Source organism: Pipistrellus hanaki (assembly GCF_964339955.1).
Source record: "Pipistrellus hanaki genome assembly, chromosome: 16".
Lineage (NCBI taxonomy): Eukaryota > Metazoa > Chordata > Mammalia > Chiroptera > Vespertilionidae > Pipistrellus > Pipistrellus hanaki.
In genome coordinates, this window is record NC_140518.1 from 20,272,942 (window position 1) to 20,286,935 (window position 13,994).

At 69.3% G+C, this 13,994-nt stretch overlaps 1 protein-coding gene and 1 long non-coding RNA gene across 15 annotated transcripts in view; one reads left to right on the forward strand and one right to left on the reverse strand.

Annotated features, from left to right (window-relative positions):
- Window positions 1-3,118: 3,118 nt before the first annotated feature.
- The window catches only part of BCAS3 (BCAS3 microtubule associated cell migration factor), a 463,099-nt gene continuing 452,223 nt past the window's right edge, over window positions 3,119-13,994 (reverse strand). For 8 of the 14 annotated variants that reach the window (XM_084861666.1, XM_084861664.1, XM_084861679.1 and 5 more), the window contains one exon: window positions 3,119-3,886. In XM_084861666.1, coding sequence (XP_084717792.1) covers window positions 3,738-3,886 — 149 coding nt within the window. In that variant the 3' untranslated portion in view covers window positions 3,119-3,737. Of the gene's footprint in view, window positions 3,887-7,064; window positions 7,156-13,994 lie in introns of all 14 variants that reach the window. The other 6 variants (XM_084861665.1, XM_084861681.1, XM_084861676.1 and 3 more) reach the window with 1 other exon arrangement.
- Window positions 3,893-9,522, forward strand: LOC311610467. The gene is made up of 3 exons (XR_014792960.1): window positions 3,893-6,849; window positions 7,202-7,243; window positions 9,322-9,522. It is a non-coding gene; the product is annotated as an uncharacterized lncRNA (long non-coding RNA).

Here is a 13,994-nt window from a genome sequence, read left to right on the forward strand (position 1 = left end):
CTGGTGTCGGGAATCCTGGCAGCGTGAACAGGCCCTGCTGCTTGTGGCTTGAAAAAGGGGCACAGCGCGGCGGCGGGGACCCCTGGGGCCGGCCCACCTGCCCGGGGAGAGGGCGGGGCTGTCTGCGCTGCGTGCTCCTCGCTGGGCTCTGGATTCGCTTTTGGAAATGCGGGAGCTGGGAGTTGGGGGCCGGATTCCCAGGGCAGAGCCCCGCAACGCGGGCTGCCACTGCCCCGCCCCCGCCCTCCCTCTCCCTCTCCCTCTCCCGCTCCTGCAGAGGAGCTACCTGGCCTGCCCCTCCCATCAGCCTCCGGGCCTCCAAACACCCCTTTGCCTTTTTGACCCCTGTTTCCCCTTTGCCTGCCTTGGCCTGTGGCTCCTCTCTGCAGGGCAGGCTCCCCTTCCCTCCTTCTCAGATGGAAACCCTGAAGCCAGAGGAGCCGCGTTCACCTGTGAGTTCAGAGAGGGAGGCTGGTCCCGGCTGGTTTGGCTCGGTGGCTAGAGCCCTGGACGGAAGGGTCCTGCGCTTGATTCCCTTCAGGGGCACCTCTCTAGATGGCAGGCTCAACCCCAGGCCCTGGAGGGGGTGGGAAGTCCTGTGAGAGGCAACCAATCTATGTGTGTTCCTCCGTCTCCCCCTTCCCTTCCACTCCCTCTAAAAAACCAATGGAAATATCCTCAAGCTGAGGATTAACAACAACAACAACAAAGCAGGCTGGCATTCACTTCCTAGGTGCTGCTGTCCCGGTAGCTACTCCTGTCAGACAGGAAGGCAATACGGAGGCTCCAGGGCGCCACCCGCAGGCCGGGTTCTTGCTGTAAATACCAGACAGACAAGAACGCTCTCCCCTTTGCCCCGGAGTTTCCAGCTCTAAGTCTGCAGGAGGGCGGCTGCCTGCCCTGTTACAGGGGGACAAAGAGCAGCGTCAGAGTCCGGCAGGGGCCCTGGCCCGTGCGGCCCAGTAGTTGGAGCTCCCTCCTGCACACCGGAAGGTCGGTTTGATTCCTTTACCTAGGTTTCGCATAGCGGAGAGAGGGGGCTTGTACAGGAGGCCACTGATGATGTTTCTCTCCTCTCTCTAAAACCAACAGCCAGCCTCGGCTGAGGAGCTGAAGCCCTTAGGGCTCAGGGGTGGGGGTGAGTAGTCTCAGAGTCTTGGATCTTGTGGGGGCATGGGTCAGCTCAGAAAGGGGCCCTCAGGTGAGGCAGCAAGGCGCAGATAGGCACCAGCAGGTCAGCGGTGGGACTTGGTGACCTTGGGCGAGCCCTGGCCTTCTCTGGGGCTTCGGCTTCTCTGCACAATGGGGACCCATAGTGCTCTTTTGGGTGCCTTCTAGTTTAGAGAGTCTCTGAGCTGTGAAAATCAGAAACATCAGCACCGAGGAGCCATGTCCAGCCCCAGACGCAGCTGCCTGCCGCCTCCACTTGCTTCCGAGGAGCCGGCAGTGGCGATGGACAGAGCACTTGTGCACCTGATGTTGCCCCGGGACCCCCGGCTCTGTCTCAGCTCAATCCCAGCCAGCGCCCTCTCTCCTGTAGGGCCACCCCAGCGTCCCCGGCCGCCTCAGAGACCTTGGAGGTGTTTTTCCCTCCATCACACTGAGGGGACGTCCGTAGTCATTTGTCCTTTGAGCAGGTAGTGCTGTGAGAATCAGGGAGGTCACGTGGCTGCCTCAAGGTCACAGGCTCAGGCCCCAATCAGATGCATGTTCTGATTGCCTCCTAGGTAATGCCACTGGAGGTCTCCCGCCGAGGCAGAGATGGCCTTAGGTGTTCTCTCTGGAGACTAGGCGGCTGCCGTTCCATGGCCAGCGGGCAGTAAGGTCCCCCACCCTGGAGCCCGGCTCTCACTTCCAGCTGATTACAGGCTGTGGCAGGGTCCCTAACCTCCCCAGTTAGTCAGGGGCCAGGCCCAAGGCCTCTCTGATAACCTGAGCTGCAGTGGCAGCCGCCATGGGGCCAGCTTATCTGGCCTCTCTTATCCTCCCCCTCCCCCCTCGCTCTCAAAGAGTTGCCCTGGCTGTGAGCAGATGAATAACCAGATTGTCCTGCAAGCTCAGCCGGCAAGTCCGGCCCTACACCCACCACTTTCCCTGACTGGAGGCGGCCACAGCTGTTTGCACCCCCCTGGGAGGGAAAGAAAGGCCTGAGCCAGGGAGGACTCCTCACTCCAGGCTGCCAGCCCGGCCCTGCAGGGTCGGAGACAGCGCCTGGCTCTCCATCTTGGCCCCATCCAGCTGCCATAGGGTGGGTTCTCAGGGGCTCACCCCCCCGGGGAGCCAGCCCAGGGGTAGAATGCACAGGTAGCCTCATGGCAGCCCTCCCCTCACCCCCTTTTAACTGGAACACTGCTCTGGCCGGAGGCTGTGCCCGCCACAGCACCGTCTCCCAGCGGGTAAGCTGCCGCCCCTCCGGCAGTGCCCGCGGGCGGTGCCCAGGCCTCCTGACCTCCCGGCGGGCGGCACTCCGCCACGTGACTGCTCACCCTGCGGGCTCCCGGGCGGAAGGGACTGGCTTCGGCCACCCGGTGTGGGGCCCAGTCCTCGGCTTCAGGAACCTGGTGTGACTCAGGGCCCCCTTCTCCTACCAGACCCAGCTGGCCTCCTCTCGGGTGCCAGGCTGGAGAGGGTGCCTGTGCAGGTGGCAGGGGCCCCAAGAGCCGCCCCGCCTCCTGTCGGACAGTCGGACGGACGGGAAGGCCTGATGGTGGCTGTTCCGTTAAGTTCCACCCCAAACCTCAACTGGCTCCCTAGGTTTCCTTCGATCCTCCCAGGACTCTCTGGGGTCCAGAGAAGTGGGGACGAGGGCTAGGGTTATCCTGCTCAGCACCCCCTTTTGCTCCCCCTGCTCCTGCCACAGACGGGGAGTGTCAGGCCTGAGGTGGCCCCGGAACTCACTGGCTCCACTAACAGGAAGGAAGGCTGGAGAATGGATTTCAATCAGGCCCCACCCAGATTCCAAGGCAAGCAAGCCTCCTCCTTCCTATTCCCTCGCTGTCTCCCCCTCAGTGGCACAGGTCACCCCAGGGGTGCTGGGAGCTGGGACACGGGGTCAGGCCCACGGGACTCTGCTCGGCGCTCGGCGAGGACCCTGCCCGCGGCGGCTCGGGGCCGGACACCAGTTGCAGCATGATTTATTGGAAAGACGTGCACTTTGGACAGGGCCTCGGCAACCACCGTTTCCTTCGCCGGACAGTGCGGGACCCGTGTACAGGGGCTCAGGGGCAAGACAGACAGGTCCTTCCCACGAGCCGAAGGGACGAGGACGAGGAGGAGGAGGGCGGCCCCCCCCCCTTTCTCCTTCCCTAACGCCCTGGGCCTCAGGTCACCCCATTCCAGAGGGAGGCTGACCGAGGGGAGCTGGGCAGTGGCTGGCGATCAGCGTCCGAATGCCTGGCCAGGCCGTCCATCCTCTTCCCCACCCAGGTCCCGCCCCGTGGGTTAGAAAACACAAAAGCGGATCCAACGCAGGACACCCTGTGCAAACAGGAGGGGCGGCGCGCCCGCAGTCTCTTCCGGCCGCGGCCCGGCTAACGGACAGGCCAGCGCGCACCCAGGTGCCGGGCGGAGGGTCTCTCCTCCGTCCGGGGAGGGGGCGGCGATGTCACTAAGCTGGGGGACGGAGGCTGGTGACGGAGGAGCAGAGGCGGGAGGGGAGCGTTGGGGGGGGGGGGGCCTCCTCCTTCCTCCAGCGGGTGCGTGGGCCGGTCGGTCGGTCGGGCGCGGGCGGCTGGCGCCTAGGAGAAGCTGGTAGGGAAGAGGCTGAGGGGCTGACTCTCGTTGGTGGGCAGCGGAGACCGGTAGCCGTCGAAGTTCCTCGGGATGCTGCCGCTGGTGGATCCCGAGCTGTTACTCAGAGTCTCGATGCTTCCCTCGCGCTGGAGTTCTGCAAGACAAGGAGAGGGCCCGGCCCGGTCAGTGCGGTCCGGGGGTGTGGAGTGGAGGCTGCCGGTGTGGAGGCGCCCATCGGGGTCCATCTCCGTCCTCCTGCAGGGGGGACCCCGCACGCTCCCCGGAGGGACGGACAGGTGGCAGCTGGGGCCGCAGGGCGGCCCCGCGGAGGAGGGAGCCGCGCGCTTGGCTGGCGGCCCCGGTGGTTCCCTTGGTGTGGGGGCCCCTCTGGGGCACACGTATGACCGCCCTGGCGGTCTGTCGGGACCGCACCGCGGACGTGCGCCCACGCCTGCACACGCCCTCATGCACAGCCCGCATGCGCCCCTCACGCCCAGGCCAGCTCCCGTCCTGGGCCCGCAGGCCGGGCGGGAGGGGAGCAGCCAGGCCAGGAGGGCTGCGGCTTCCGGCCTGGCCTGTCCCTCCTCTCCGCGCCTGCCCAGAGCTCCCCCCCGGCTCGGCCCCTCGCTGGCTCATTCGTTCTCGCCCATGCAGCCTGCCTGCTGGCCATGCCCGGGTTCGTCTTTGGCGGGAGGGGATGCCTGGTCTGAGAGGGGCCTCGTCCGGTGCAGAAAGGATTTCTTTTCCCTTCGTAGCCACCAGGTCCCCTGAGACCCACTCCCTCCACAGTGTACATGCTCAGAGCGGACCTGGGAGGCAGGCAGGCAGGGAGGCCCCGGCCCCTCTTCCCAGCCCCGCCTGGCGCAGCCATGCTGCCGTCTTGCAGCCGATCCCGCCTCATTCAGCGGCGGGCACCTGACTGCCCAACCATCTCTTGACCCAAGACCGGTGCCGGGTGGTGGGTTGTGAATGGACTTCCCCGGGGGCTGAATGCAAGGAGAGAGGAGCTGCTGCTTGGCCTTTGGGGAGTGACCGGTTCCGACCCCCTTTCTGCCCCTCAGCGTGGGCTCTCAGACGTGGGCACACACGCCCCTGGGCAGACTCTGAGCCATGTGGTGACCTGTGACCTTTCCTTCTCCAGGGGACCCCTGCCTCAGACGGAGGGAGCCTTGGGAGCCGGGACTGAAGCGGCAAGGTATGTGCGACCGCCCCCCTGGTCCCGGCTGGCTGAGACCTTCATCTCCAGCCTCACCCGTCGCCGCCGGCCGCCGCCACACACACGCAGCACAGCTGGCTCTGGTTAGGATCTGGGTCGCGGCCTTTGCTCCTGGGCTGGCCATTACAGCCGTCCAGGAACTAACCGCTGGTCCCCACTCGCTGCAGGCTCCCCCCGGAGCACTGAGGCCGCTCGGTAGCAGCAGCCGCAGAAGGGGGTGGGGAGTCTGGGTGCCCTCCTTCGGAGCGGGCGCCTGGGCCCAGGCTGGAGGGGCCTTCGGGTGGCACCAGCCACGTCTGCAAGGGAGTGGCCGGCACCAGGCCCTCTCAGCAGACGGAGGTGTGAGAGGAGGGGAGTGTGGGCGCAGGCAGTGGGTCTGACGATGGTGGGTCCGGGATGAGGAGGCGTTAGCTGGGCCTGGACGGAGAACCCGGCTCCTGGGTGGGCGCTCCCTCTCCTTCCTGGCCGTGCTTCTCACCCTGATCGGGAGGATAGGTCACTGCGCCAAGGGAGGGGAGGACGGGAAAGCAGAGGACAGACCTCGGGCTTCTCTAGGGAAGCTTTGGACTCCAAGAAAGTGTGCTCCGTCCCCTTCTTCCCCACAAGCAAGCAGGGGAGCTTGTGAGATGTCTCTGAGGCCCCCGTTTGACTCCACAGGCCCTGCCCTCATGCACAGCCATCCCGGCACTAGGGGGCGCTGACAGCAGGGCCAGGAGGGCAGGAGAGCGCACCAGCTGTCAGCGGAGAGAAAAGCAGGGGCTTCCTTGGGGTCTGGACACCAGGCCCAAGGAAGAAAGCCCGGAGGAAGGAGCAGGAAAGGCCACATGGACGGGGGAGGCGGGCCCTCTCCAGAGCTGGGGGACGGGCCCCGGTTCCCGATGCGACGCCTCTGCACTGCCGAGGAAGCCGAGGAGCCCCAGCCCTGGCCCAAGCGCAGCACCCCCACAGCCCCTGGCACAGGCCCACAGCAACCCCACCCCAGGTCCCAGCAGACGCGCTCGTCCCACCGTGTGCCAGCGCAGGGCAGTGCTCCTGGAGCAGGTGGTACCGGGCATGATGGGAGTGGCAGGCTTCTCCCTCGCCCGCATCCCAGGGTGACCAGCCTCCCCTCCTCTCCATCCCCACTGCCACTGCCTGGTGCGGCCTGCACTTCCCACCTGGCTACCTTCCCCACTGACCCCCTGACCTCTAGATGCCCCCCCCCTACCCCCCCGCTCTCCAACCCGCCAGCACACCGAAGCCGGCGGCCTGTGGACAGCACACACCTCGCCTTGCTCTCCCTCTGCCCTCCTCGCGGTGCCCAGGATAAGGCCTAAACTCCCTTCCAGGGCCTGCCCAGGCCTCACCTCACTCAGGGTACGAAACTGAGCAAATTACAGGAATGAACTTGAGAAGTTCTGAGAGCCCTCCAGGCTCCCTTGGCCCCCAGGCTGAGCCCAGCGTCCGCTGCCCCGGGAGCCGGCCCTGCTGCCCGGCACAGCCGGCCAGGTGTGCCCGTCCGGCGGCCAGCCCCGGGCCCGCGCTGCGCCTCATCCCCGGATCCCTAGTGCCAGCCCCGGCCTGCACTGGGCCTCCTCTCCGGATCCCTAGTGCCAGCCCCGGCCTGCGCTGCGCCTCATCCCCGGATCCCTAGTGCCAGCTGGGCCTGCGCTGCGCCTCATCCCCGGATCCCTAGTGCCAGCCCCGGGCCCACGCTGCACCTCATCCCCGGATCCCTAGTGCCAGCCCCGGGCCCGCGCTGCGCCTCATCCCCGGATCCCTAGTGCCAGCCCCGGGCCCACGCTGCACCTCATCCCCGGATCCCTAGTGCCAGCCCCGGGCCCGCGCTGCGCCTCATCCCCGGATCCCTAGTGCCAGCCCCGGGCCTAGAACACAGCTGAGGAGCAGGGAGCGCTCCTGGAGTGAGTGAGTGAGTGAGTGAGGGGGAAAGGGCAGGGGAGAGGGCTTCAGTGTGAGCTGTTGGGGAGAGAACCAGGGCCTGGCTGGGTGTGGCCGGGACCGGACAGAGCGGTGCGCGGGTGGGAGCGGGCGTGGGGGGGTGCGCACGCCCCCTCGCCTCCCCCAGTCGCCCGCCGCCCAGCCCAGCAGCAAGCGGCAGTGGAGACGCGCGCCTTACCTTCCTCCGTCCCGAGCACACGCTTTGCTACTGTTGGGCTGCTCACGGGCGCTGGGCTGTTGGCATTGTTTTTTTTTTCCTTTTTTTTTCCCTTGTGAAAAGAAAAGCATTGAGGAACCTTTTTTTTTTTGGAAAAGAGATGGACAACGATCAAGAAGTACACGGGTCTCTGCAAGCAGGTGAGAGGGCGTTCGGAGGGGCGGGCGGGCGGGCGGGCGGGCGGAGGGGCGGGTGTCACGCTGGGAGCAGGGTGAGCTGCGGCGGAATCCTGGCCCAGGAGGAGGGTGACATGCATGTGTCGGGGGCGGGGGGCCCATCGGATGGGGTCTCAGGGATGGAACTGTAGTGACAGCCAAGACTCCCTTCAGCGTGGGAGTGGGGGGGGCGCACACGGAGCACCAGGGGCAGCCGTGGGGGGGGAAGGGCCCCGGCCCATGCAGTGCCGGCCGGCCGGACGGACGGATGGACGGACGGCGCCCCATGCAGGTGGGCTGCCGGGGGAGGGAGAGGAGACAGAGACAGGCCGGGGGGTTTCGGAGAGGACTTCCGACGTGTTGACCCAGTGGCCCAGCCTCAGCGGCCCCCGCCGCCCTCACTCCCAAGACCCCCCGGGCGGGCAGCTCTCCTGCAGCTGAGCCGGCGTCCGGCCCCCAGAAACCGGCCAGGGCTGCGGGGCAGCGGGGCCCAGGAGCCTCCCGCAGAGTGGAGGTGTGCTGGGTGCGGGGAGGCGAGAGCGAGCTCTGAGAGAGGCGGCTCTGCAGCTCAGAGCAGCTCCGAGCACACGGCTGACCTCGGACAGAGGCCGTCTGGCTGTGGCCGCACAGCCAGGAGCTTGGGCTCTGAGCAAGAGCGGGAAGTCACCTCTGGGGGCGCAGCCTTGTGAGAGAGCCCAGGCCCCGGGAGGAAGAGGGGACCCCCGCCCCCTCCCCCCCCACTGAGCCCGGCTGCCCATGCCGCCCGGCTGTGCCTCCTCCCCCCTCCCTCCCCCCCCACACTGAGCCCGGCCGCCCATGCCGCCCGGCTGGCCCCCCGCTCCCACGGGCTCTGCCTGGCAGGGGGCCTGCGGTGCCCGGGCCGGGGTGGGCAGCCACAGGGCCGGGAGAGGGGCGGGCTGTCAGGGAGGCCCTTTGGCTCCTGAAATGAGCGGAGGGACGAGAGCCGCTCCTCCTGCTGCCCACACGGGCGGCCGCTTGCAAAGACGGGAGCGACAGCTGAGGGCAGGCCTGGTCCCCGTCTGCCTCCCTGAGCTTCTCCCTGGGGTGTCCTCTCCCCCGGGAGCAGCCCTGCCCTCCCGAGGCCACCCCCACCTGCTGCAAGGCAGGGCTTCTGGGGGCGGACCGAATAGAGGCCTCTTCCTGAGCCCGGCACCTCATAAAGGCCGGCCACTCGGTCCCCGTCCGCAGGCGGGGGCGCAGCGCTGGGCCCGGGCCTGCGGGCGGGGCCGGGCGGGGGGAGGGCTGGGGCACCCATGGGGGCAGGAGGCCCGGGGGAGGCTCGGGAGTGAGGTCCGGCTTCGGGCTTGACCTCCAGGCCGCAGGGCAGTGGGGACAGATGGCCAGACTCTGAGGTCAACGCCCTGGCTTCAGGGGGTGGGGGGGGCAGGTGGAGGCCTGTTCCTGGGACTGAGCGGGCCCCTGAGGGCAGGGCTGTGTGCGCGGGAAGAGGGTCTCTGAGATCCCCCCCTCCCCCGGCTCAGCCCGGGCCCCCCGCACCTCCCTCCCTCTCCTGCCGCCTGCTGCCGCGCTCTGGCCCAGCGGCCTGCCCGCTCAGCCTCCCGGGCTGCTCGTTAACGGGATTAGCGAGCACGTTTATGGGCCCTGGCGGCAGCCGCACGCCGGCCCGGCTCACCACCCAAGCGGCCTGTGGGAGCAGGAGGGGACGCGGGCCAGTCTCGCCCGCACCCACAGCCTGCAGAAGGCCGCCTCCCAAAGGCCTGAGAAGGGCGGGGTGGGGCAGCCCGGGCCAGGGGGGCGGTGAGCAGAGTGGATAAAAGCACAAGCTCAGCCCCGGCACCTGGGCCCCCACGTCGCCGTGCCTCAGTTTCCCGCCCGTGAGGAGACAGGGTCTGTTTCCTCCAGTGGGGGTGGGGGGTGGGGGGAGAAAGAGTAGGGAGACTTAACTGAGAGAACACGTGCACATCGCACCCAGAGCACAGCGCCCGGCCAGCCTGAGCGCTGGGACTGCTGCGACTGTGTCCGTGGCTGTGGCGATCCATGCCCCCCCCCCCCCCGGGGGGCCCCACCCCCTTCCTCCCCAGCAGGTGTCTGCCAGCCAGCCCCCGCCAGCCTGCCCTCCACTGGACCTCGCCAGAGAGTCTTTTTAATCAAGAAATGGCCCGCGGAGGAAGACGGCAGATACGTGTTTACGGCTCCCCGCTTCCCTCCTGGCCTCGCTGTAAATACCCGCTCCGAGCTGGAAAATAAATTCCCGACCCCGCTGACGTGCATCGATTCTTCCCTCCCGCGCCCACTCCCGGTCTTCCCCGTCTGCGGAGTCTGCGGTGAAAGTGCCCGGGGAGTGGGCGGTCCGGGCCGGGGCAGCCGCCGAGCTGCTCTGTGCTGCCCGGAGTCTGGCTCCGGGAAGGCCTGCACACGGAACGGTTCCCTCCCCTCTGCCGAGGCTCCCGGCCAGGGCGGGGGGGGGGGGGGGGGGAGGTTAGGGGTGGGGGGGTGAGGGTGGGGGGGTGAGGGTGGGGGTGAGGGTGGGGAGGTTAGGGGTGGGGGGGTGAGGGTGGGGAGGTTAGGGGTGGGGAGGTTAGGGGTGGGGGGGTGAGGGTGGGGGGGTGAGGGTGGGGAGGTTAGGGGTGGGGGGGTGAGGGTGGGGAGGTTAGGGGTGGGGGGTGAGGGTGGGGAGGTTAGAGGTGGGGGGGGTGAGAGGGGGGTGAGGGTGGGAGGTTAGGGGTGGGGGGGTGAGGGTGGGGGGGTGAGGGTGGGGAGGTTAGGGGTGGGGGGTGAGGGTGGGGAGGTTAGGGGTGGGGGGGTGAGAGGTGGGTGAGGGTGGGAGGTTAGGGATGGGGGAGGGTAGGGAGGTTAGGGGTTTTGGGTGTCTCCCTGGACGGGCTCTGTGGAGAGGAGACCAGGGACCACAGGGCTGCTGCCAGGTCAGCAAGTGGGTCCGGATGGGGTCTGCCCCGAGCAAGAGCTCGGTCCCCTCGGGGCCTGCCAGCAGGGCCTGGGACCCGCTGTGCAAACTGGGGCTTCAGGGCGAAGCCGAGGCGGTGGCCGGGCTGGAATGCATCCCTCCGGGCTCAGCGACAGGCCGCTTCCTGGTGCCGCCCCCGAACGGTGGCCCAGGCTTCCCCCCCCTGCCCCTCGCTCCCCCTGCAGGTCCCTTCTGACGGCGCGGCTAGCACAGGGGCCCACAGACCATCGTGGAGGGAGGGCTCGGAGGACGGGGCAGGTCCTCCAGGACCTCCTGTCCCCTGAGCAGGGGCCCCTGCCGCCTCCCAGGCAAGATGGGGGCCCGCAGGAGGGCGGCTCCCGGGCGGGGGGGCTGAGGGTGACGGGCTCCTCTGGGTGCGGGTAATGGGGCCCCTGTGGGCCGGGGGGACCTGGGAGCAGACGAGAAGCAGGGCCACTCCGGCCTGGTTCTCTCTGGGCTTAACTCCTACGTCTGAGCACAGAGCCGGGCCTCCGATGCCACCTCCTCTGTGCCCTCCCCGCACGCGGCAGTCCCAGCACCGCCAGCAGCCCTCCCCGCCGGCCAGGGCCCCTCCCCGGCTCCCCACTGTGCCTGCTTTCCTCCCGCTGCATGCCGCACAGCCTGGCCAGCTGGGGAGCGTGCCCACAGGGAGGGCGGCAGCAGGGGCGGACGCCGGCCTGGCCCGGGGCAGACCCCGTTCCCCAGTCCCTCCGACCACAGCTACGGAGGGACACCGGCCCCGCGGGGGCGTCCTCAGCCCCTCAGCCCACCGGGAGCCCTGCCTCGGCCCCTCAGCCCACCAGGAGCCCTGCCTCAGCCCCTCAGCCCACCGGGAGCCCTGCCTCAGCCCCTCAGCCCACCGGGAGCCCTGCCTCAGCCCCTCAGCCCACCGGGAGCCCTGCCTCAGCCCCTCAGCCCACCGGGAGTGCTGCCTCAGCCCCTCAGCCCACCGGGAGCCCTGCCTAGGTCCCTCAGCCCACCGGGAGCTCTGCCACAGCCCCTCAGCCCACCGGGAGCCCTGCCTCGGCCCCTCAGCCCACCGGGAGCCCTGCCACAGCTCCTCAGCCCACCGGGAGCCCTGCCTCGGCCCCTCAGCCCACCGGGAGCCCTGCCACAGCTCCTCAGCCCACCGGGAGCCCTGCCTCGGCCCCTCAGCCCACCGGGAGCCCTGCCTCAGCCCCTCAGCCCACCGGGAGCCCTGCCTCGGCCCCTCAGCCCACCGGGAGCCCTGCCTCAGCCCCTCAGCCCACCGGGAGCCCTGCCTCAGCCCCTCAGCCCACCGGGAGCCCTGCCTCGGCCCCTCAGCCCACCGGGAGCCCTGCCTCGGCCCCTCAGCCCACCGGGAGCCCTGCCTCGGCCCCTCAGCCCACCGGGAGCCCTGCCTCAGCCCCTCAGCCCACCGGGAGCCCTGCCTCAGCCCCTCAGCCCACCGGGAGTGCTGCCTCAGCCCCTCAGCCCACCGGGAGCCCTGCCTAGGTCCCTCAGCCCACCGGGAGCTCTGCCACAGCCCCTCAGCCCACCGGGAGCCCTGCCACAGCCCCTCAGCCCACCGGGAGCCCTGCCTCGGCCCCTCAGCCCACCGGGAGCCCTGCCACAGCCCCTCAGCCCACCGGGAGCCCTGCCTCGGCCCCTCAGCCCACCGGGAGCCCTGCCACAGCTCCTCAGCCCACCGGGAGCCCTGCCTCGGCCCCTCAGCCCACCAGGAGCCCTGCCTCAGCCCCTCAGCCCACCGGGAGCCCTGCCTCGGCCCCTCAGCCCACCGGGAGCCCTGCCTCAGCCCCTCAGCCCACCGGGAGCCCTGCCTCAGCCCCTCAGCCCACCGGGAGCCCTGCCTCAGCCCCTCAGCCCACCGGGAATGCTGCCACAGCCCCTCCCAGCGGCCCACCGCACCCGGGTCCTCCCTGGTCTTGGCCTCAGAGAAGCAGAAACAGGATCGCCCGCCCGCACGGTGCTGACCCCGGGCCGCGGCCTTCCCGGGCCCTCTGCCGGGAGGACCCTGCGTCCTGGCTGAGCCGGAGGGGCCGGGGAGGCAGACTCCCCGGGACGCGAGACGGGGGAGGGCTGAGCCTGAGGCAGGGGTGCACGGGAGCCCCCTGCGGCGGGCGGACCGCCGTGCCCAATGCCCGCGGTCACGTCACTTCTCGCCGGCTTCCTCACCGTCAGGCGGGAGGGAGGGGGGTGGGCTCCGGGGAGAAGGGGGTGCCGAGGGGGTAAAAGAAGAACAGGCAGGGCACCGTGTGGAGGCCGCCCTGGGGAAGGGGCATCCTGGTGACGGTGAGCTTTGCCGTCCCTGGTGGCAGCTGCGGCCCCCGGGGGGGAGGGTGCTCCCGCCCAGGAGGCCCCGGGCCCCTGGCACCACGTGGGAGACGTGGTGGGCAGAGCTGAGGCAGCCGCAGGGCCGGGCGGCCGGGCACGCTGTGTCTGTGGGAGAAAACGCCGGGCCCGAGGCCGCGCCCTGACCTCGCGGCGTGTGTGTGTGTGTGTGTGTGTGTGTGTGTGTGTGTGTGTCTGCCCGAGGGCGGGCGGTGCCAGCCAGGGCCCGGCGTGCCCGCCCAGCGTGCCCGCAGAGGAGACGGGGCCTGGACGCCGGCCCGGGGGCCAGGTGCCTGGCGGCCGGCCCTGCCCTCCCGTCTCCGGAGTCCGGCCTGGACGCTCCCAGGTGGGTCCTGGCCGCCCCGGGGCCGCGGCCGCCCCGGGCCTGCAGACGCGGGAGCCGCTGCCCCCGGGCCGGGCACATCTGGTTCTCATTCCCGTGTCCGAGCGTAATTACATTCCCCGCGACGCGGCGGAAGAGTTTGGTAAGATGTGGCTTTCCCCACTTTCCATCAAGGTTAAGAAATCAAAGCCTCTCAGTCCGCCAGCCTCCCCGTCCCCAGCCTGTCCTCCTCGGCAAAGGTCACAGCCGCCCTCTGCCCTGTCTTCTAGATGGTGGCCGGGGCTCAGGGGGGACACCGGCCCCCCTGTCCCCCCGCCCCCGCCCCCCGAGGAGTAACAGCGGAGGCCACACGGCAGGCTCCCCACCGAGCAAGTCCGTGCACTGAGGGGGGCAGGGCGGGAGAGCGCCCGCAGAGACAGCTGCTGCCCGGCCCCCTCGCGGACACGCCGGTCTCCTCCTCCGGCCAGGCTGCCCTGGCGTCCTTCCTCACAATAGGAAGCACGTGGTGCTGATTCTGGAGTCTCCGCAGCCCCTCGTGAGACCTGCAGCTTCCCACCCTCAGGGCGGGGCGAGCGCCCTCTGCCATCTCACCTCGCAGCCGCCCCCAGCCGCACGCTCGGCCCACGCATGCACGCATGCCGGGGGAGCGGGGAGAGGGCCCAGGGCAGCCTCCGAGCCTCTCAAGGCGTCCCTCTGACCCAGGGGTCCTCAAGCTTTTTAAAGTGGGGGCCAGATCACGGTCCCTCAGAGAGCTGGAGGGCCGGACTATATGAACTACTAATTCCTACTGTAACACCTCGGCTGCGCTCACTGCCCAAAAAACCTGGCGGGCCGCGTCAGACTCCTCTGCGGGCCGCATGTGGCCCGCGGGCCGTAGTTTGAAGACCCCTGCCTGACCGCTGGCCACGTCAGGCCCGCTGGGCTCTGGACCGGGGGCCGGGCCACAGGGACCGCGGGGCGGTTCTGGCAGGAGGCGGCGGAGCCCCTGGACGGGCTGGGCTCTCTTCCCGGCTCCCACTCCCAGCTGAGTATCTTGTTTACGGCTTCTTTTTGCTCCGGGATTTATGACTTTCATGGTAATGGGTTCCATTCTGCTTCCTCTACGCCTACTTTTCTAATTACTGCGGAGCGGG